The 24,575-nt window shown below is 44.2% G+C and overlaps 1 protein-coding gene across 1 annotated transcript in view; it reads right to left on the minus strand.

The window, feature by feature from the left end:
• The window catches only part of WDR48 (WD repeat domain 48), a 535,194-nt gene that overhangs the window by 255,820 nt on the left and 254,799 nt on the right, over window positions 1-24,575 (minus strand). The window contains exons 10-11 of the mRNA XM_086941452.1: window positions 3,146-3,248; window positions 2,817-2,914 (exon numbers count right to left, since the gene is read on the minus strand). Coding sequence (XP_086797578.1) covers window positions 2,817-2,914; window positions 3,146-3,248 — 201 coding nt within the window. The remainder of the gene's footprint in view (window positions 1-2,816; window positions 2,915-3,145; window positions 3,249-24,575) is intronic.

Raw genomic sequence — 24,575 nt, forward strand, 5'->3', positions numbered from 1 at the left:
GGTCAATCAACACCTTCCGTTCGGCGATCTCGGCTGGTCATATAGTTGTGCAGGGTTCCCCGGTGGGTGAACATCCTTTGGTGTGCTGGCTCCAGAGAGGAATTCGCCTCTCGCTGCCCCCGGAGCCACGTTACTCGGTCCTCTGGGACGTGAACAGAGTTTTGAACCTTTTTCTATCCTGGCAACCGAATAGGTTTCTTTCCCGTAAGGAAGTAACAGCCAAATTAGCAATGCTGTTGTGCCTGATGTCCTGCAGGCGTGTTTCGGATGTACGGGCCCTAGACATTTCTGCCAGAGTATTTTCACTGGATTGAGTGTCTTTCACAATAAGTAGACAGACTAAGTCCAACACAAGGGTAATTTCGTATCCGGCTTTTCCAGACCCCTAAACTGTGTGTAGTGCAGTGCCTCCGTGCTTATGAAGAAATGACTGATGATTCCCGCCCTCCGGGCGAAAGACAACTTCTCTTTGCATTGGGCAAACCGTACAAAGCAGTTTTATCCCCAACAATTGCCAGGTGGGTGCGTTGGGTAATGCAGGAGGCGGGGACCAAGCAATTTAGTGCTCATTCTCTGAGAGCGGTGATGGCCTCTAAAGCTTTTCCCCTAGGGGCATGGTTAGAGGATCTGATGCGGGCGGCCGATTGGTCCTCAGATTCCACCTTTAAGAGGTTTTTATTTTAAACCGGTGTTTGAGGTGGCAAGGCTAGTTGTCGACAAGCTTTGAACTGGCATAATCCGAAGCCTCCAGTCCTGCCATAGAATGAAAACTTGCCTAGCCTTCATGCTGGTAAGTTTTAATTCTATTAAGGACTCGGAGGCGAGGATTATCCCTTCCAATGACTTAGAAGTGGACCCTACCCGTAAGACTACGTAATCCATTCATGTGCTTTTTTCAGCTTAGTTACGAGTGTTGATGTATTGTACTGTTATCTCTCTATGCAACATGTTCAGTTGATTGAGGTTCTGCCTCTTTTTGCAGGAAATGACGGTCCTAAACAGGATGCGTGAAAACTGACCAACACGTGCTTCGCGCGAAGAAAGAGGAAGAGTAAACAGCAGGGTGCACTATGAGAGCTGGTGAGAGTGCGGACACAAAGGACTCCTGATAAGACTTTGTTTTTTCCCAAGTGTTCATGGGAAATGTAGTTTTTGTTGATGTTTGGTGTTGCTGCTGTAAAAATAAAAGCGAAGGAAGAAGGCATAATCCTAGCCTCCGAGTCCTTAATAGAATTGAAACTTACGAGCACGAAGGCTAGGCACATTTTCATTACCCCTCACCACTAGCTACCTTTCACTCACGGATAATAAGCACTCTCCTCTTTAACCCCAAGGTCAATTATGATTTATCTGACAGCGTTTATCATTATTCATTTTAATCCGAGTTCACCATACATCCCACCCAGATGTAGCTACAAACACAAATGCACCAAGTGTATTTAGAAGTGTTCAGAAGAAGCTGCAAGAAGAAAGACAAAACAACATACGACACGTAATCAAAAAGAGCCATCTTTACTAGAAGTATGCCATGGGGTAAAAGGAGGCAGGGCACCTACAGTTATGATGGTCACAAAGATAGCACAACACCCTAACAATATGCTGGGATCAGAGAGAACTTCATACCCTTAAAACACCTCCCTCCCATGTATAAGGGTAAAGAGCGATACATAACAAGCATTGGAAATGCAATAGGTCTCGCATTAGAAAAGTTGGAGCTATTTGTTTTGTAAATGTAATCATTTTTTTTACTTATGTTGACGTTTTGAAAGTAGTTAATTTTTTTTGTTTTTTATAATCACAATGGCTTATAAATGTTAAAAGTAAATAATACTTACCTAATAGTTGTTGTAATTTATAATGGCACTAGATTAAACGTTTGTAGTTTAATTTTGTGAATATTATGGGGGTTTTTTTGGTAAAAAATTAATATCAAAAATGTAATATATTTTTTTCTTTTGTAATAAAGCTTTTAAATATTGAGACATTGCATCTTTGCTGGGAACTGGGACTTAAAGAATGAAGTGCTTGGGATGCGTGATAGCGTGCTGGAGAGAAAGGTGGAGTGATCAGCGCGAGGCGCGCGAGTCAGCTGGAAGGAGCGTGCACTGAGTGAAGAGCCAATGTGAGAGAGGCTGTGGAATGAGTATTAGCGTGCTAGAGAGAAGGGGGTGTGATAAGCGTGAGGCGAGAGACGGCCTGGCGGCCGTCAAAGTGAAAGCCGTGGGCAGTGAATAAATTAGGGGAGGAGAAATGCCTGAGGCACAGCGCACGCTAGGGGATGCCTGTGGGAGGGAGGCTGGTGGCTTTGATGTGCACGCGCTTTTTAGGTCAATGCGCTTGCGCATTGAGCTTGCTTTTCACGGGCCCAGCATCAAATCGCCCGAAGGTTAAGCTATGGTTAAGCCCCAATATCTCTCGCAAGCTCAATGCGCAAGCGCATTGACAGGCTCAACCTAAAAACACCAACATGAATCCCGGGAAAAGGCAGACCGATTAAAAGGGCATTTGAGGAACAGGAGGAGTCGCTGACAGGAATATCAAGATCAGAACTTTTGTTTCCTTTCAGCAGTACATCACTTTGAAAAGACAAACGGAAACCTAAATATAGAAAGTAGTGAATTTGGGAAAAGGGGCTTTTTGTAAAACACAGTGCAGTTTAATATGGACTAGGAAGGTAGATTGTCCTCTTAGAGGCAGACTGGTGAGAGGCTTGAATGACTTGATACATAATGCTCTCACATGATAAACTACACATTTAAATGCAATATCTGGACTATATTGAGTTGACAAAAAACTCCACATAGCAGTGCACTTACCTTTAAAACATCCCAGTAGGCTACATTATTATTTGTATCTTTGGTTAATATGTGCCTCTTGTCGTTAAGAATGTTGCACTGAATAATACTAGCACCACCTAGTGGAAAAAGAGGAGAGGGCAAAAAACACTGTTTCAATACATTACAAGGACCCTGAATCCCAGGTTTTCAGAGGGCAAATGTCAATTAACAGTTTTAAGCTCTGTACACAAGTTAGCCTCTTTTGTGAAGGTATCTCTTTTAGCATTGTGCATCAACGAATACTAACATTTTCCAATCAATGCCATAGTATGTAACTTTAGAAAATGCTGTGTAAAGTAGATGGTTACCTTTAATCACTTGATCCGCTTGTGTACATAGTGGTGACAGAAGAGTGTTGAGATCATTATCGTATTCTCCAGAAGTTCTGAAGTTATGAATACCCTTTAAAGACTAAAAGGGGAAAAAAAGACAACCATGTAGATTGATAAACTTTAAGCTGAGGTGCTGTCCAATTCAGTCAAATTTATGTGCACATGCAGTCCACAGCTGATTTCACAACAGATGCGGGTGAGCAAAGAAATGTCAGTTGTGTCGGATACCCTAATAACATAAGATAATAATGTATGGGGTTCAAGTGACTACACATATGTTGGTATCTTCTTTGAACACCTGTAATACACCAGTACAAGCATGGTCTAGAATGGGAGGTCGGTTCTGTTTTACAGTGTCAATATGCCTTTAAGAGAGTAATCCGAAAATTAAAATCCCAACCCACTTTGAACCACACCGCGAACTGCTTCGAAGGGGTGAAACGAGTGAGCCTAAACAACCCCAGGGAAAATCCCTACACTTATCCTTCAGTTCATCCACCCTTTAATCTACCCACCTTTACGCCCTTCCATACATCCAAGTTATTCTTTCACCCTTTCCTCCATCAATCCATCTATCCAACCAATCATGCACCAATATTTTCCTCCTCAAACTCCTTCACATCCCTTTCACCTTTTCATCTCATCTATTCGTATATCAAACCTTTCCCACCCTTCCATCTCTGCCTCGATCTTTACTCTTTCTATTTTTCTCCTACTTTACCTTTTTCTTCTCTCTCCAACCGAACTCTATACCTTGCTCATGGGACAGCCAATGGCCAACGCTTTAAGCCCTGGTATGTTTTTCTCATTAGGAGGGTTTGTCTGCAAATCTACATAAGCAAGTGACCCTCATGAATGTGTGAGAACCAGCAATCGGGGGCATAGGGCCACAGCACGCCACTCTGATGCAGCTGCTAGAGCATTGTATGAATGCAGAAAAATCAGGGGTAACTTTTTGATTAATACGTTGAACTGAAACAATAGCTGAAATACCCAACAAATACAGGTATACAACACCTGTAATTCCTGGACAGAAAACAGTTTTAAAAGTCACTGTTCCATTACATGAACACCTCTTCCCAGACCTTAATAGATACGGAAGACCCATCCTGCTATACCGTCATCTCGTGGACAGACTGAGAACTCCTCCACTTCTGAGAGGGGTATCAGAGTTCACCCAAACAGAACGATCTTCTGTTTTGCCTCTTTGTGGGACAGGTGGCTGGTAGGTTCTGCGCCCAAGGTACACCTCCGTAAGGTGAGTGATTTGGGTAGATAAGCTGTCCACTCCTTAGTAGCTGTTCCTTCCCTTCTGTTTGTGCCTTCCGCTTGCCCAGTTCCCCTTGATCCATAGTCAATAACATCTGGACGGAAAGATTACAAGTGATTCTGGTTATTTTCTGTGGCCAAGAAGGCTCCGGTTTCCCCTTCTTCAGAAGATAGTCTCCCAGAGCATTTATTTTTCTTGTCAATCAATCGCTCATCCATCCTCCGCCCACAACGTGGCTGGGACGGTGTGATGAGGTGTAACCATGGCACACATTTAATAGGCCTCTCCTGGCAGTTTTTTTACCGCACTGTAGTATTAAAGAGTGGCCACACGCTGGTCACTCTAGTCGGAATAAGTTGGCGAGGGCATGATGTAACTCCAATCTTTTCTGACTCGTTTATTACATAAATTATTTTGCAGCTATACATGTTCAATGTGTTTCCTGACTAGTCTCTGTACTGCTTGCTGCACATTTCATTATCCAGCTTCATCTAGTAAAGACGGACAAGAAAGGGGGACTACATGGTAATGGCACACCTACTTACTGATAACGTTCCTTATGCTGTTGTACATATTTGCCAAAGTCCTACTTTCCTCCTTATCTTGTGTACATTTCTAGGTACTTTGTATAATGAGCTTTTGTCAAAAGTGGTATCGCGCTTGATGGTAGATTATAAGAATGCAAAAGGTATGCATAAAACAAGACCAAACTAGAAGAAAGAAAGAACCAAGATCGTTTGACACTTTGTGTAAAATATTAAAGAGTAAATTGAGAATACTGGGAACTGGGAGAAATTAGACTGTAGATGGATATCACAAAGAAGAATTAGCTAGGGTTAAACAGGAATATAGATCAGTAGTCAAGCAGAAAAAGGGAACTCTTAATGGAAAAATAGGAAATTATACTAATGGTGATTTGGTCTAAAGACACCAGGAATTTTTGGAAATTAGTGCAAGATGGCATGGGCGTTGAACAGAGAAGGGTAAATTGCATGGTACCAGAAGACCATTGGATAGAGTTTCTTGAACAGGGATACAGTAAGGGATATAAAGATCAACCAATAGTACAAGAATTGGATCATACGATTTAATAAATGAAATCATTGTTTCTTACTAGTCCTTGTTGTTTGGACTGTGTACTTTTCACACATGACCATGTTAAGAGTGCCATGGTTTATTTAGTATGGTTCTACAGACTGGATCTCTTTGGCCTGGCAGCGGACACCTTTGGTACTAAGGTGTCTATACCATTAGAGCACCACGTTTTATTGGATGCATTGTTCTAGTTAATACTTTACCCAAAATATATGCATCAAATAATGTGCGCTATCTAAACCACTAATACACATTTAACCTTTAGTATCATGCCCGAAAGTTGAAAGGGACAATAATAAAACCCATAATTTAGAAGGGCATCTTAGGTGACCCTTCGAGCTACAGAGTTATTAGCATCTCAAATGTGGGTTTAAAAGTGTTCTCTAAACTCCTACTCAACCATCTTGATAAAAGTTAGGAATTCATTACGTAATACTAGTGAAGCAAGGTGGTTTCGAGAATGGTCCCTGAATACTGTTTTAGTCTATGATCAAAAGCTAAAAAAAAAAAAAAGTAAAAATCGAGAGAGACTGGGTGTAATTTATATTGTTGTATTTATTTTAAGGCAATCTTGGATTTGGTAAATCATGTGATATTGTGGAAACAAATACAAAACTGAAAAATTGGTGAAGGAATAATAAATATGCTGAAGGAATTGCACAGAGCATTGGAGCAAAGAATCAAATGAAGAAGGACTGTTGTCCAAAATAATACAGATAACAGCCTGCAACAGTGGTGTCTATTGACCCCCATCTTATTTGTTCTTTACTTAGAGTTACCTCTTACTTTGTAGAGTGTGCAGGCGCTCTATCCAAAAATGAGAAGACGCAATTAACAGTCTGCCATAAGCAGATATTTTAGTAATTATTGATGTAACAAAAATAGGACTGCAAAGGAAATTGGGTGCTTTCACTAAATATTGTGAAAATAAAAAAACTTAGTAAATATGGAAAAAACTAGAATTATGACTTTTGGGCATAAAAAGAAAAAGTATCTATGGTTTATTACTAAAGTAAGGGTGGATGAAGTTACATCTATAGGTGAACTTTGGGTCAAATCTAGACTAGAAAATGCAATTCCGTTGGAAGCACATGCACTCCCAAGTGTATTGGCGTTATGACATTTTTACGAAGTGCATGAAAGGTACAATATGCCCCCATTTTTATAAGCTTTTAAGGCTATGGTGCAAACAAAATATCTTTGTTACATACATGTTTTCATACGAGTGGATATCAAGACTGGAATAAGTTGGAAGACCAGTGCTTGAAAAGACTATTAAGCCTCCCTCAATCATCCGTGGCTCAAGCAGTACGGAAGGAATTATAACCGGTCTCCTGGCGTATCACTTTCAATGAAGTTGTGGATTAGATTTTGGAATAGGTTACTAATGTACTGAAAGAAAAAAATGCATATAAAAAAAAAGAAAGATTTTAAATAGTGAGTTGCAGTGGGCCACTAGTGTAAGAGTTATGAAACAAAAATAAGGGTTCCCTTTTCATGTACTTTAAAAAAGAGACTTAAATCTCTAGGGGGTTCAAACCAAGGACAAAGGGTGAGCCACACGTTGTATCTAAGGTTGCATAGAGATTGACAAATTTACAATTAATTACAACTTTCCTCTATTTCTATAATCTTAAAAACCAATACATCAAATTGATGAGAATGTACACACCAAATAGGATTTTTTCCACTACAGCCCGGAAGGACGGTCCATGGAGACGCCCGTATGACGCTAAGAAGACATCCTACAAACTCAATAGGAATCACTGTCCTTAATGAAAACCGCCGCTAAATAATAAAGAGCGTGCACCCAAAAGACATTGTGTAAGGAGCAAAAACCCTAAATCATAGTGGGCAAATAAAGGAACGACCGTCCTTCTCAGGATTCATTTAAAATGAAATCCAGGAATATTTACATCTGACCCAGAGGGCTCGGTAGTGGACGGAAATTACTAGAACTCATTCCTACTAAGAGGAACATCCGCAGAAAAAGAAATCACGATAATATCGTACCAGTTGAGAATCGCCCATTGATTAAAGCGACTCACCTACAGCTCATTTAGAGTGATTTTAAATCAAATATTGTCCTGAAGAAGGTGACGATTCAAATCACCGAAACGCCGCGTCGACATATTTTTTGTTATACTCTGTTGTATAAAGAATTTTTAATGTATTTTATGAATAAATGTGATAATTTTTAAACTCAAAATTGGTATGAACAGATAATAAAAATATTTTTGCAGAAAAATCCTATTTGGTGTGTACATTCTCATCAATTTGATGTATTGGTTTTTAAGATTATAGAAACAGAGGAAAGTTGTAATTAATTGTAAATGTGTCAATCTCTATGCAACCTTAGATACAACGTATGGCTCACCCTTTGTCCTTGGTTTGAACCCCCTAGAGATTTAAGTCTCTTTTTTAAAGTACATGAAAAGGGAACCCTTATTTTTGTTTCACAATACTTAACCCCTCCCTTTTCATAAAAAGGGTTTCTCCTTATATTCTTTAGCCACTAGTGTAAGAGAACATAAGGAAAACTTGATTTGCTCTCTTCACATTCTCCGACTATGAAAATCTCTCGACTTGATTTGAATATGAAACTAGAAGTATTGTCTAGAGAGTATGATTTGGGGTATTTACAATCAAACATTTAGATCCTATACAATTGATTTGTATTTTAAGGAGGACGTGTAACCTTATGTTTCTGGATTTCCGGTCCAAGTTATGCCATATAGTATTCTAACATATAGATTAGAAATAAACCCAGTGTTGTCTAGTTGCGGTATAAATATGAAAAGTACAATTGTGCATTTTGTATTGAATTGCTGGTTTTACACAGGAGAAAGGCAAATATTTTTAAAGCCCATTTTAATGTAACATGATATTAGAACACGCCAGGCATCATGAAGCTTTTTATGGGGGGCGGAGATAGCCGCGCTTGGAAATGGCCGCGCCGTTGGCGAACTCTCCCGACCACGCTACAATCCTTAATTCATCCTGTGTACCCATCCATTATTTCGAACCCAAGACGAAGGGACTGTGAAGCAGAACTCACCGGCAAGGAGATTGGACGCTCAGAATTGATCTGCGGTGCCCTGCGACGCTGTGGGCCGAGGTTGCAGTTCCGGCCGGGCGGCTCCTGAGGCTAGAGGTCGAGAGCTTAGCGGCGCTCCTGGTGCGCGAGCCCAAGCCGCTGTGAAAGAGACCAGGCCCGTGGGCCTAAACAGACACAGAAGCACTGCTGTGGGGTGCGGGTAGTGCTCTGCCGTGGAACACACACAGCGGCTGAAGACTGGAGGCAAAGACTACCTAGGAGCAGGCTGGTGAGTGGAGGTGCCGTGCCGGATTCGGAGCGTGCTCCCTGTGCGCAGCCCAGACAACGAAGGCCTGTGGAGGGCCCCGGCGCCGGAGCTCCTGAAGTGGACACCTGCTGTGGTTGCCTGCAGGTGCTCTTCCGGACGGCGAGAGGTGCGCGGACTTGCAGGGCAAAGACATAGAATATATGCAGGCACTATGCACGCTTAGGGGTGAAGGACATACAGACTCTGTCCCCCCCTGCACTGAGCGCGCTACTGGGGACACTGAAGCAGTAGCAGTACAAGAGGAGAAGGGCGGTTGGTGAGAGGCACGTTGGTGTGGGGGGGTGCGGTGCAGGGCAGGTGTGGCCCATGATAGGTCTGGCTCATATGTAGTGCACACTTCCCGGACACGGTAGAACACACTAGAACTCATACTCTTGGCTGCACAGGCCTAAATGGAGAGGAGGACCTGCTAAACAAACGTGCTGCAGGCGGGCTTCTTCACGAACACTCCCAGTATACTTCATGCGCAGCCCGGCGTCATTGCTCTGGCGTGTATAATAAACTGTAACCCTTACAACGATCCCTCAGCGTGCTTACCCAAGATCTCAAGGTAGGAGCTACTGCACAAGGTCCTAGAAGTAACATTGCCATAAGCGTGGCACACACGACAAGCCAGCTATATACTTCAAGCACCAAATAAAGTAAACTTCCAAGCGGCCCGTTGCCCTTCCATAATAAGTGAGAGGTGTACTAGGACACCAGCGCTGACAGTCGAGGCCCGAACTGCGCCACAGGAATTAGACATCACATTGTCTTGCGTTCATGTGCCTTTCACGACGTAGAGCAACCCATGCTGCAGTGACTAGATCACTGCATCAATACACTACTCTGAGCAAGAGATGGCGATGGGGAAACCAGATAAAAATCAGCCAAAGCTTCATTTTGAGCAGCAACGAAAAACGGGGGACACCGGGGGGCCGAGGTGCGGGGCCAGAGTCATGGCACTACAGCTACACCAGGCCCTGAGGCAACAGTGGATTTTCATTTGATGTTCGCAACAATACAAATGACACTATCTAACATTGATGGGAAAATAGACTCCCAGACCTATCGAGTTGACCGCATGTCAGAGAGGCTGGACAAACATACAGAATACATAGATATGGCGGAGCGCAGAATATAAGAGGCGGAGGACTTGTAATGTCAAATCTAATTGAAGCAGAAAAGCTGATAAAACAATACAGACCCTTTTGGCGAAAACTGAAGACTTGGAGGCCCGGTCATGCCGATGTAACCTGGCAATAATGATAGGGGCGGAATTGACACGGACGGGAAACATGGAACAATACATTGAAACACTCATCAGTCTCCTCAGCCGAGAAACATTCTCGGAAGTCTTAATCGTGGAGCGTGCACACAGATCTCTCGCGCCACCACCGGTGCCTGGGGCGCGACCTCGTCCCATAGTCGCCAAGATACTGAACTACAGGGATAGGGATGTAGCCTTACGTAAGGCTCGTGAGATTGGAACATTGAATCATGAAGGGATGAACATTTCCATATATCCGGACTTTACATCACAAGTGCAGGAGGAGCGGAAGAAATTTCTAGATGTCTAGATGTCAAGAAGAAGCTGAGCGATATGAACATTCCTTATGCAATGATGTATCCTGCACGCCTGAAAATCACGGAGGATTGAAAGAGTACCATTTGTAATGACCCCAAAGAAGTTCTAAAGTACCTACAGATCAAGCACCCACAGACATTGCGCCGTAAATCTCCAGTGAAGTAGTGTGGCTCACTGGTTAGAGGCGGCAGACCAGAGAGCAGAGGACGGCCCAGGACCAGGGTTCGATTCCCGGCGCGGCAGGTTTCTGGACCAGGGTCAGCGGACTCGATAATTCTCTCGCCTCGGTGCCCACTCTGATCAGCGATCACACTCGGCAACTCTGGGCATTAGCTTGCCTCATCTTCACTAACGGCCCCACCAGACCGCTGGGGATGCCTGGTCTCACCCTGGAGATACCCATTAAGGGACCATCTCTCAGGGAAGCCAGGAAGGGTTTCGCAGCGGTCGAAGCGCCTTGGGACCCTACGGGTATGTAGTGCGCTATATAAATGCCAATACATTTACATTTACATTTACAAGGAGTATGAATGCCGAACAAGATCCCACCTCTGATGTAGAGTTACTGCAGTGACCTGGTGACCTTGGGGCTCATGAGCAAACACAGACTATAGCGGACTCACAGAACTCCAATGCATTTAATATGTTATTTTAAGAACTGTTGGACTCAGTGGGGTATGTAAGTACAACTGGATCTTAGATAATTGTGATTCCCACTGAGAAGCTGCTGTGTCCCCAAAGCCTTCATGACATGCATATTTTACCCTTTAATTAAGGATGTTACACGCTATATTAATATGGTTACATTATTATTTGTTTGAGGCGTGGTCCCCCAGCTGACCCATAGTTGGGGTAGTGGGGTAGTCAGCAGGCAGCCCCCCCCCCCCCCCCCATCCCCCCCACCCTGTGTATACCACAACCCTTTTTTTTCTCAGGGTGGTGTGGTTACTCTAGAAGCGGGATTAAGGGAGGGGTGTTTTTGTGGGTAGTTATGGGGACTTGTCTTTGCCATAGTTGGGAAGGCGGAGTGGGTGGGGGGAGGGAAGGGACAGGATTTTGTAATTTGTCAGGTCGCACATTTGCTAGGACATTGCATTTACATGGACCCATGCGTTATATTTATATGGCATGGCACACACAAGCGTTTATCTATTTACAAAATATGTAACACTGGAATTAATGGTCACCAATGGTAATGTTACACACACACCCTGAGGAGAAAGCCACACCCCTGAAATTTATAATTTATAACGTGGAATGTACGGGACCTTAATAATCCCAAAAAGATTAGGCAAGTTATTGCCTATCTTGACAGGCATTATGTTGACATTGTGATGCTTCACGAAACACATCTACTCAAGAACAAGGGAGATAGGTTAGGTAGTAAATGGGCAGAGATGACAGCATCTGCGACCTACTCTTCCTATGCATGGGGTCACTACCATTATGCACAAGGGCACAAATTTTATTCTAGACCAGACACTATCGACCCACAAGGCAGATATGTAATTGTCACAGGCGTCTTACGGGGAACCAAAGTAGGTCTCATTAATGTATATGGTCCGAACTTGGACGATCCCGACTTCTTCATGCACCTCTGGACGCAGATACGCACATTACCTGACATGGAACTGATATTGGGCTGTGACATGAATTTGGCACTTGACGCGATGGACAAATCCCACAACTCTACGGAACACACACGTGCAGCTTCAGTCATTCTTAATGGCCTGATGGAATTCTGCATGCTTGACATCTGGTGCATGCGCAATCCAACGACACAAGATAGCACACAACACTCCTCAACAGTAAATAATAGTTGGTCGAGATTAGATTTTTGGCTGCTTACAAGCCAACCCACTACATGGACGAAAGACGCAACACACCTCCCCAAAACGCTCTCTTACCACAAACCTGTCCTACTGGCATTGGCGATCCGGACATATGTGCCTCCACCATTTGTGTGGTGATTTAACGCCACTGCGCTCATGGATCCCATCTACAAAGACACAATACAAACGGCGATAGAAGACTGCTTTGCAAACAACACTAATTCAGTAGACAGTGCAGGTATATTGTGGGATGCCTTCAAGGCCACGCCAAGGGGTATCTGCATAAGTACAAATGCTGGCATTTTGAAGGATATTAGGACACAATTAAAGATGTGCGAAGACTGCATATGACGCCTAGAAGTAGAATATGACAGGGCCCATAGTGCACTCACCCATAGAGAGCTACAGGAGGAAATGAACACATACAACAAACTTGCGGCTGATGAAATAAAGTACACTTCTCGTCGTCATGTGGCGCATAGACTGGGGGAAGGTGGCAGGCCAGGCAGAGTACTGGAGCACAAAATACGCACTGAGCATAAACAACACACGGTTACCCAGGTGGAAGACGACAGTGGATCCATACACTATGATACCCAAGGCATACTCAATACATTTGTAGAGACATACAGTGATTTTTATAAATCAAAGGACACTGTTCCCAAAGCTGAAACTCTAATACATAGCCTTGGTGTGGCTATCTGATGTACATCGAGAATACCTCACTCAACCTATAACGGAGCAGGAGGTGATGACAGCAATTAAATCGCTACACAACGGTAAATCACCTGGTCTGGATGGATATACTGCAGAATTTTACAAAGCATATCCGGATCTGCTAATTCCACCCTTGCTAGAGATGTATGATGACGCCTATAACAACGGTATTCTCCCCCAACATTACGCGAAGCACTTATAGTGGCTCTCTTAAAACCAGACAAAAGGCCAGACAAAGCGGACTCATATAGACCTCTGTTACTGATAAACACTGTACTAAGATATTAGCCACAATACTAGCCACAAGGTTACAGCCACTCATGCCCATAAGAGTGTTGCCTGACCAGTCTAGCTTTATCCCTGATCGCTCGACAGCACATAACTTACGCACCATTTTCGCACTGCTGCATCAACTGATCTACAGACCGTGGCGGCACTCTTAGATGCGGCCAAGGCCTTTGACTCGGTTGAGTGGCCCTATCTGTTTACGATACTACGGACAATAGGTCTACCACCCATGTTCCTCAATTGGCCCTATTATACAGCAAACCCATTGCCTGCATCAATGTAAATAGGCATGTTTCAGGCACATTGTAAATACGTGGCACCAGACAGGGCTGCTCACTGTCTCCATTATTATTTGCTATTGCGCTGGAACCGCTGGCCTGTAAAATTCACCAGAACTATGCTTACGCAGCACTACAATTTAGTCTAAGACCTTTTATTATATCGCTATACGCAGATGACCTGGTACTATACCTACGGGATCCGGTGGAGAACCTCCCCCCAGTACTGTGTGAATACATAAGGTATGGGCATATCTCATGTTTACACAAACTGGAGTAAGTCAGCTGTGATACCTCTAACGGCACACACTAAAGCGCCACATATGGAATTCCCACTTGTCTGGCAAGAAGATCCAATCAAATATTTAGGCATCTGGATACACTGAGATGCAGACTTAGTACTAAGATATAATTATGGAACTACAATAGACAGCATAGAAATGAAGATAAGTAGAGGGATCGCACTGCTTTTGTCATTAGCGGATAAAGTATCATTAATAACGATGGTGCTGTTGCCCAAGCAGTTCTATCTCTTTCCAAATATACCAATAAAACCACCTACCCCAATTTTTAATCGGATATGCTCAAATTTCAGTAGATTAATATGGGCTAGGAAGCAAGCTCGAATAAGCCTCCAAACTATGACACTCCCGTAGGTAACGGGGGGATTCACAGTCCCAGATATCCATTTATATTATCTATGGGCACAGGCACAATATGCGTACTATTGGTACCACCCATTGCGATACCTGCCACATCTGGCAGTGGAAGATGGTGATGCTGATCCAATACCGCTCTCAAGTATACTGACACACTCAACATCACCTATCATCCAGAGAAATAAACACGGTTTGAACGACTTCGCAGGCATGGCACAGTATTTGTCTAAAAGCAAACAAGACCCCGATCTATACCCCAAGTCTACCACTGGCTTGTCATCCCGCGCTATCAGTCACACAAGAAAAAACAGCACGAAGATCCTAGAACAAATAGGCATCACGCAGATGAGTGATTTATACCTAGATGGTACATTCATCACATTAGATGACTTGTCCTAGGTCACCAACCAGTCATCGCTATTCAGGTTTATTTATCACAGAGTAAGGGCGGCCATTAGGGACCTTTACTCCACATTCCCAGCGGAACCCCCAACGCTACAGCCCCTACAGATATTGATCACAATACCTACTCATACTAGCATCATCTCGAAGCTTTATAACGAATATGCTACTTACCAGTATGCATCTGTTCTTGGCATGTAGGGCTGCTGACATTCATATCTGTGCATAGATCGCCGCCTAGTGTTGGGTCCGGATGATTGCACATTGTTGTCCTGGAAGAGTCTTCGAAGTATCACAAGATAGGTGGCTCCTCCCTGGACTACAGTGCGCATGGGCATCCTCTCCATCCTCAGATTGTTTTTCGCCATTGTGGCAGAGATGGAGTGTAATACAGTGAGTGATTCCATGCTATATGGTAATTCTGAATGCTACAGCTGCTACAGGCGCCGGGGAGGAGGGTGGGCGATATGAATGTCAGCAGCCCTACATGCCAATAACAGATGCATACTGGCAAGTAGTATATTCGGTTCGAGGCATGTGGGCTGCTGAATTCATATCTGTGCATAGATTATATAGCAGTCCCCCTTGTTAGCGGCGGCTGCCTGTGCCAGCTGCAGCAGTCTGAAAGAGAGTTTTGAGAACAGCCTGTCCTACAGCTGCCTGCTGTTTTGAATGTACATCTACGCAGTAGTGTTTCGTAAATGTATGAGTAGTGGACCATGTGGCTGCTTTACATATCTCTTCTAAAGGAATATTCCCCAGGAAAGCCATGGATGCTCCTAACTTACGTGTGGAGTGTGCTCTTGGAGGAATGGTTAGTGTGCGTTTTGCCTTTGCATAGCAAATTTGTATACACTTAACGATCCATCTGGCTATTCCTGCTTTGGAAATGGGGTTGCCTTTGTGCTGTGGAGAAAAGGCAACAAACAGTTGTTTTTGTCTTCATGAAATCCTTTGTTCTGTCTATATAGTACATAAGAACTCTTTTGACATCTAATGTGTGTAGACATTTTCGGATTAGGAAAGAAAACAGGCAGTTCTATGGTTTGGTTCATGTGGAACTGCGAAATGACCTTAGGCATGAATGTAGGGTTGGTGCGTAGTACAACTCTATTTGCGTGGACCTGTATGAATGGCTCTTGAATGGTTAGTGCCTGGAGTTCACTAACTCTTCTTAGTGAGGTAATGGCCACTAGGAAAGCAACTTTCCAGGTCAGAAATTGTATCTCACAAGAGTGTAGAGGTTCAAAAGGTGGTCCCATGAGTCTGGTGAGGACCACATTCAGGTTCCAGACAGGTGAAGGCGGGTGTCTGGGAGGGATCACTTTTTAAATCCCTCCAGAAAAGCTTTAATGACAGGCACTCTGAATAGTGAGAGGTGCTGCCTGTTCTGAAGATAAGCTGCTATTGCGGATAAATGTATACGAATGGAACTGTACGCTAGATTACATCTGTATAGATGCAACAAATAACAGATAATGTTTTTTAATTGATGCATCCAGTGGGTTAATGTCATGATGGTTACAATATATGACAAACCTTTTCCATTTAGCCGCATAGCATGCTCTGGTTGTGGGTCGTCTTGCCTCCTTGATGATATTCATACATTCTGGCGGCAAGTTGAGGTAGCCAAATTCTAAGACCTCAGGAGCCAGATCGCCAGGTTGAGCTGTTGCGGATCTGGATGCTGAATGTCGCCATGGCTCTGCGTCAAAAGCCTGGGTGTGAGATGCAGCCTTTGATGCGGTACCACGGAGAGTTCTAGAAACGTGGTGTACCATGGTTGGCGTGCCCACATTGGAGCAACCAGGATGAGTGTCATCGAGTGTTGCTTCAGCTTGCGTGCCACCAGCGGTATTAAAGGTGCTGGGGGAAAAGCGTACGCAAATCTGCCTGACCAGTTCATCCATATCGCATTGCCCTGTGACTGCAGATGTGGGAACCTGGCGGCGAAGCTTTGGCATTTTGCGTTTTCCTTTATGGCGAATAGGTCTATCTGTGGATGACCCCACTGCTGGAAGTACGGTTGAGTACTGATGGATGTATCTCCCACTCGTGCATCTGGTGGCTGTGTCTGCTGAGCAGATCCGCCATCTGGTTGTCCTTGCCCGGGAGGTGTCCCGCCATGAGGAAGATGTTCCTCTGAATGGCCCACTTCCACATGCTCAGAGCCAGATGAGACAATTGTGGAGAGTGTGTCCCTTCTGTATGTAGTACATGGCAGTCATGTTGTCCGTCCGGATCAACACGACCTTGTTGCACAAGTGTACTTTGAAAGCTTTCATTGCCATGAAGATTGCCATCAATTCCAGAAGGTTGATGTGCATCTTCTTTCGCTGTGCTGTCCATAGTCCCTGCACTGTGTACTGGAGTACATGAGCTCCCCATCCCTGGAGAGATGCGTCCGTTGTCAGTATAATCTGTGGCACAAGCTCCTGGAACGGTCGGCCCTTGCAAAGGTTTTGTGGGTTCCACCAATGCAGAGAGTTGTACGCCCGACCGCTCACCAACACTAGGTCTTTCAATTGTCCTTGAGCCCGATTCCACTGACGTGCCAAGCACTCCTGAAGCGGGCGCATACGTAGTCTCGCATGCGGGACTATGAAGATGCAGGAGGCCATCATGCCTATCAACTGCATGAACACTCTTGCTGGAAGTGAGTGTTGGGGTCTGAATTGTTGTATCAGCAATTGCATGCTGTTTATCCTCACTGAATTTGGCTGGGCTTTGGCTGCCAGAGTGTTTATTGTCGCGCCCAGGTACTGTCGCACGTGGGCGGGCTGAAGATGTGACTTTGGATAATTCAGCGAGAATCCCAGATTGTGAAGAAGATGAATGGTGTGGGACATGTGGCTGGCACACTGCTGGGCCGTCTTTGCTTGAATAAGCCAGTCGTCCAGATAAGGGTAGACATGTATGTGCTGCCTCCTTAGGTGTGCTGCAACAGTCAGCCGGCACTTTGTGAACACCCTGGGTGCCGTCGTTACTCCGAAAGGGAGGACTTTGGACTGATAATGTTGATTTTGAATAGTGAACCTGAAATACTGTCTATGTGATGGGTGTATGGGTATAAGGAAATACGCATCTTTTAGATCTAGTGTTGCGAGGAAGTCTCCCTGACTGAGTAACAGTAGAACCTGCTGTAAGGTGAGCATATGAAAATGCTCTGACAGAATGTATCTGTTTAGAGGCCTGAGGTCCAGTATGGGTCTGAGAGACCCGTCCTTTTTGGGTATTAAGAAATACAGAGAGTACACCCCTGAGCCTTGGTCTTCTACAGGTACGAGCTCTATGGCTCCTTTTTGCAGCATGCTGACGACCTCCTGCTGCAATAAGTGTAAGTACTCTGCGGACATAGGACGGTGTCTTGGTGGTATGTTGGGTGGAGTGGATGTTAGCTCTAGACAGTACCCGTACTGGACAATGTCTCTCACCCACCTGTCTGTGGTGATGGATTTCCAGACCGGCAGGAACTGTTGGAGTCTCCCCCCGACAGGTATTAAATGGTCGGGGTGCAGTGACAGGGCGTCACTGTTTGTTATTGGCAGAGGATCTGGAACTGTTGTTTCCTCTTCCTCTACCTTTGGTGTTTCCACGATATCCACCACTGTTCTGTTTATTGTAGGTGGTCTGTTTTACCTCCTTTATTATACTGTCTGCTGTGTGTTTTGGCCTCTTGAAGGTCCTCTAGTATTGGAGCGACGAAAAGAGTCACCCCGAAACTGCTGTGACTGCAGAGCCCCCATAGATTTCGCAGTCTCGTTGTCCTTTTTAATTTTCTCAAGGGTGGTGTCAACCTCAGGTCCAAATAAGTAGTCCGGGTTAACTGGCTGATTGAGGATAGTAGTTTGTATTTCTGGTTTGAATCCCGAGATTCTTAACCAGGCACGTCTTCTTAACATAACGCTAGTGTTAATGGCCCTGGCTGCAGTGTCAGCTGCGTCTAGCGCGCACTTAATGGAAGCATTGGTTATAAGCTTGCCTTCCTGGATTAGTAGCTCTGCTCCCTCCTTGTACTGATCTGGTAGGTGTTGCAACAGTGTCTCAATGGTATCGTAATGGGACCTGTCATATCTGGCTAAGAGTGCCTGAGTGTTGGCAATGTTCAGATGTTAGCTGCCTGCGCTGCCACTCTCTTTACTGAAGTTTCTAGTACTTTTGACTCTTTGTCAGGAGGGGGAGCATCACCTGTAGTCTGGGAGTTTGCTCTCTTACGTGCATTAGAAACAACTAATGAGTCCAATGGCAACTGTCCTCTTATATAAGTAGGGTCCACAGGTGCCGGTCTATTTTTTTTCAATCCTAGGGTTTAATACCCTTGCCCTGGTGATCTCCTTAAAAATGTCACCAGCATGCTTAAGGACCCCTTTTAGCATGGGCAGAGTCTTGACGGTTCTTCCCGAAGTGGAAAAGGTGTCGACCAAAAAATCTTCCTCAACAGGGTCAGCATGTAGTTGCACATCATGGTTACCTGCCGATCTTTCAATAAGGGCGTTAAAGGCAGTAGTGTCCTCAGTAGGAGATGTTTTTAAATTGTATGCATGTGTGTCAGGGGCATTCTGCGGATCCCTTGGGTCAGCTGGGTCTGCCCATGGTTGGTTCTGATCGTCGGGATCAGTGTCCACGTGATAAGTGTCATCCTCGTTTTCGTCATCCCCTGCATCCACATCGGAGTATGTGGATGAGAAAGAGTGAGGGTCTTGTCCATATGATTGCAGAGGTTCCACAAGAGCTGGCGATGTGGTTGAATCCCTTTTTTTCTTTAATGGAATCTTATATTACTCCATGGCTGTTTCTGGTATTATTTTCCTTTTATATTTGGACAGTCTACCAGTGTTTGAGTCAATGAACTGCCTCGACTCCTGTTCTTCAGGCTCCTCTGTAGCCCCCAGTCCCATTGACACTCCTTTATTGGCTTCGATACCTTTTTTTGGTTCGAACATCTTCGGTCGCACCATCGGCAGCAACCCGAATTTGATTGGTGTTGATGCGGTCTGAACGTTTCCGACTAACTTCGGGGTTGGGGCCTTTTTCGGTCCAACCGTAGTAGCCTTTTCTCTGATGCGTTGAAGTGATTCCGACACCTCTTTGGACACGAATGGGGTCGGCTGCGTCGACTCGATAGGGTCCTTGGAGCCAGTCTTTGTTTTGGCCGCAGGCCTTGTCCGAGGATCGACCCCCTCTTTTGGGTCGAGCCCTTTGTCTGTGTCAACTCTCTTCAGCGCTGACTTAGTCAGTTCGACAGCCTTGACTTTGGTCTTCGGCGCTCCAAGCTTCGGCTCGATGACCTTTTTGAATTTGTCGGTATCGACGTCCTTCTTTTGTTTCTTCGGCTCCGAGAGGTTTGAGGCCTTGGAACCGACCAGAGTTAGCTGCACTTTTGGTTTCGGTTTTGGCAGTGATGCTTTCGGTTTCGATTTCTTTGGATCGACCGATGGCAGTTTTGATACCGATGGCTCTTTATATATGTTCGGGCCTTTATGCGGGGCTATAGAACGAGTCGGTAGATCTTGGGTAAGGCCTTGAGGCGATCCCTCGGCCTGAGCCTTATCGAGTGCTTTATCGTCGGCCCTCGTATCGACGGTGAGGCTTAGCTCCTCGCCTGAGCCATCTTCTATAGCCCCAAGGGCCTCTGCGTCGTCTCCTACCTCATCGACGACGTTTTCTTTTTCGTCTGATATGTCTTCATCTTCGGCGTCATACTCTGAGTCAGGGCCCGAAACAGGATCGGAGTGTTCTTCTTGATCCTCTAGATCAATGACCTCTTCGGTCCTGAAGATGTTTACTGGATTAAGCGCTGATTTCTGCGACTCCAATCAAGCCGCGCGCCGAATCCGAAGAGTTTTCTTCGACCTGAACCGGGCACAGGCCATACAGTTGGCCTCGTTGTGATCCGGGGACATGCACTTGTTGCACACAGGGTGGACATCGATGTGCGGGTATTTTGCATTGCAAAGTGGACACCTCTTGAATGGGCTTCTTTCCATTGTAGATCGAAGATCGGGTTGAATAAGGAAAAAAAAACGTCTGATTCCTCGATGTCCTCTCGAAGCAAAGTTATTGGTACCGAACGAAACTATACCGAAGCTGTCGAAAGCCTTTTGGCTTTGTAGAAAGTTTTCCTAACTTGAGCTAAGATAGTAACATCCGAACCCAATGGAGGAAAAAAACAATCTGAGGATGGAGAGGATGCCCATGCGCACTGTAGTCCAGGGAGGAGCCACCTATCTCGTGATACTTCGAAGACTCTTCCAGGACAACAATGTGCAATCATCCGGACCCAACACTAGGCGGCGATCTATGCACAGATATGAATTCAGCAGCCCACATGCCTCGAACATTAGTTGAAATGGAAATTGGAACACAAACCCACAAGGCCCGTGACAATTATAACAAACTCCTAGATACTCCACTGTCAGATGATGACTGGTCAGCGTGCTGTGCACTTATTACATTACTAACATCTAATGGCAATCTTTGTATCATTCATTAGAAATATATACACCAAGCATACCACACCCCAGCCAAGTTATACAATATGGGTTGCGTGATAGTGCGAGTTGTAGGCGATGTGGGAATGATCAGGCAGACTTTGCTCACTTAGCATGGAATTGCGATAAGATAAAAAGTTTTTGGGAAATTGGGACTCATCACCTGTGTGTGATGATTTCAACTACACTAGCAGGTACACTGCAATTATGTCTATTGGGCCTGCATATACCTGTGAAATCGAAGAAAAAGAAACTTGTTGTCATTCTGTAGCTCTTGGCAAAATGTAGAGTGGCGATGCATTGGGAAAGTAAACAAATACAAACTCTAATGAACTGGATACAAGACGCTGTGTACAGTAGAGACAACTTTTTAATATACGCGGAAGAACTGCCAACCGCGTCAAAGCTGTCAAGATATATGGGATCCCCTCAAAGCATATCTGCGAGAACACCCTAATTTACTTCAAACTAGCCATTGAGAACTCTTGGTTTTGTAAACATGTTACCGCAGTGTTGAAGGAATGTTCACTTGTGTGCTACTGGAAGGTGTGATTTACAGACTGTGTATTGTAGTGTCCTTACTGTGATTGTCCTGGAAATGGCGACTGTTGTGTATGCTGTTCAGAAAATTTCAATAAACAAAATAAAAAAAAATCATTAAGCTTTTTATATGCTATGCACTCATAAGAGGGAATAACTGCAGTTGGAACATTTTAACAAATGTGTGAAAAGAAAAATAAGATTGTGATGATTTGTAAATTTTAAACAATGTTTGATATATTTATATATTATTAATGATTGAAATAGTTTAATTGAGTATGCTCCCAATTGAGTATGGTCCCAATAAACTTCTTTCCTGACCGAACAGGAGCTTTTGTCTTATGGCTGTAGGAAAGTGTCCCTTTCTGTCATTGTCACCCCCACTTTTTGCTCACCAATATTGATTTTTTTAACAGGAAGCTTGCTAACCAGGCTCCAGTGCCAATGCCTCGTTTTCTAAAAGAAGGTAAAAGATACAATTGGCATACTCTGTGTAACCCCTGTAAGTCACTAGTAAATGGCACCACTTGCAGGTGCCCCCCCTTGCAAAAACAATTAGCTTTGTGATACATCATTTTGATGTCTCCACAATACGTTTTGGGCCCTTTCCTGTCACGGGTACTTGGCCTACCCACACAAGAAAAGTACAATTTTTAATGGGAGACCTGGGGGAATGATGGGTGGTAGGAAATTTGTGTCAGCCTGGTGATCCCATAACTTTACCACATAGAAATGTGAGGAAAATCAGTTTTTTAAAGACAAATTTGAGGTTTGCAGGGGATTCTGGGTAAGAAAGCATTGGGGGATCCATGCTAGCTACATCTCCCTTGACTCCGGGTGTCTAGTTTTAAGAAATGTCTGGGTTTGAAAGGTTTCCCTAGATAGCCGCCAGCCCGTGACCAAAAAAATAGGTCGTTTTGGTATGAAAGATACGAATACTGGATACCTGAAGTTACAGATAAGTAACTAGTTTTCTTATCCAGTATTGGATCTTTCATAGATTCACATGCTTGAATCAGAATAGCTAGCAGTTAAAGTAGTACATTTTGGAGGATGGTGGGGGTCATATGAATGGCAAATAGATACCTATAAAGAGATATACCTGTACATATCTACAACATATGTAATACAATATGAAAAGAAGCACTTTAGGCATGAAGAGAAAATAAACCAGAAATAACATGTGAAGCAAATACATTGAATTTAGTATTTAATAAATAATCACTTCCAAAATAGAGACTTGTTGGAAAAGGTTGCGTAAAACTGCCTGTCCTACAGCGGATTCTGCTTCTGTGGGCAAATCCAAGCAGTAATGTTGTATAAATGTATGCACATTCTTCCAAGTTACTGCACATCAAATTTTATCCAAAGGCACTCCAGCAACAAGCGCTGCTGACGAGGACACTGCTCTTGTGGAATGAGCTTTTGGTTTGACAGAAAGAGGACTTCCTGCTTTAGAGTGTCAAAATTGAATAGCTGATGCAATCCACCTTGCAATTGTTGCTTTAGTCACTGCCGTACCTGGCTTTTGCGCATCATAGGACACAAATATTTGATCAGATCTTCGGATAGCCTTAGTATGAGACAGGTAAAATTAGAGACTTCTCTTTACATCCAGAGTATGAAGAGCCTTTTCAGCCGGGGAAGAAGGGCTAGGAAAGAATGAACGCAGAATAATCGGCTCATTAAGATAGAAAGATGATAGAATCTTAGGAATAAAAGTAGGATTTGTTCTAAGGAGAATATAGTCATTGGTAAAGCGAAGGTATGGCTCTTTAATAGTAAATGCTTTAATTTCGCGGACTATCCTGGCGAAGTAAGAGCTAACAATAAATTAACCTTCCAGGAGACATTTAAGCGGAGCTCTGTGAATGGGTTCTAAAGGGATGTTTCCTAAGTTGCACCACAACTAGATTAAGTCTCTATTCCAGAGGAGCGCTTACAGGAGGATATGCTCTGAAAAGCCCTTTCATGAACTGCTTGACCAGTCGGCTTGAACAAAGAGTTGGTCCTCCAGAGGAACGCCTGCAAGTAGAGATGGCAGTCAGATGTAACTTAATGGATGTGAGCATAAAAGGCTAGATTTAGCAAGAGAGAGCAGATAAAGCAAAATCTTCTCCAGAGAAGACTCTTGAGGATGTACATCACTATGAAGACACCAGGAACAAAAACGTTTCCATTTGAGAGTGTTAGTCTTAATTGCGGATGGCGACCTTGCTTTAGAAAGTATGTCTCTACAGTCCTGAGGCAGATTTAACTCCTTGAATTCAGCAAGTTCAGAAGCCAGGCATGTAGCTGCAGCGGGGCTGGATGTGGATGGAGAATCTAACCCCTGCTCAATGTCAACCATATTGTGGATACTGGAAGGCGATAAGATCTGCATTCTGAGAGTAGGAGAAGATCTGTGAGCCAGTGCTGACACGGCCAACGTGAAGCAATAAAAATTATTCGGCATGGCTCTATTTTCAACTTCATCAGAAGACTCAGAATTAACGGAAGGGGGGGGGGGGGGGGGGTCGTAGGCGAAGATCCCTGTCCACCTCATCAGAAAAGCATTTCCCAAGAGCCTCTTTCTGGTTCCCAGCTGGCATAGAATTGGCATTTCCGATTTGTTTCGGAAGCCAAAAGATCCAAGTTGGGCATGCCCCAAATCTGGAAGATGTGATCCAGTTCCCATTTGTGGCAAGAATTGGAAGTTCTGCTCAATGTATCCGCCAGACTGTTCTTTATTCCCGGCAGATGTTTCACTTTTATAGAAATGTGGTGAGAGAGAAGCCATTTCCATATCTCCTGTGCTTCCTGAGATAGGATGGGAGAGTGTGTTCCTCCTGGTTTGTGTAGATAATGCACGCATGTGGTATTGTCTGTCCTTATGAGGACAGAGGATACCTGAAAGCTTGGG

This window comes from Lissotriton vulgaris, chromosome 10 (assembly GCF_964263255.1).
Source record: "Lissotriton vulgaris chromosome 10, aLisVul1.2, whole genome shotgun sequence".
NCBI lineage: Eukaryota > Metazoa > Chordata > Amphibia > Caudata > Salamandridae > Lissotriton > Lissotriton vulgaris.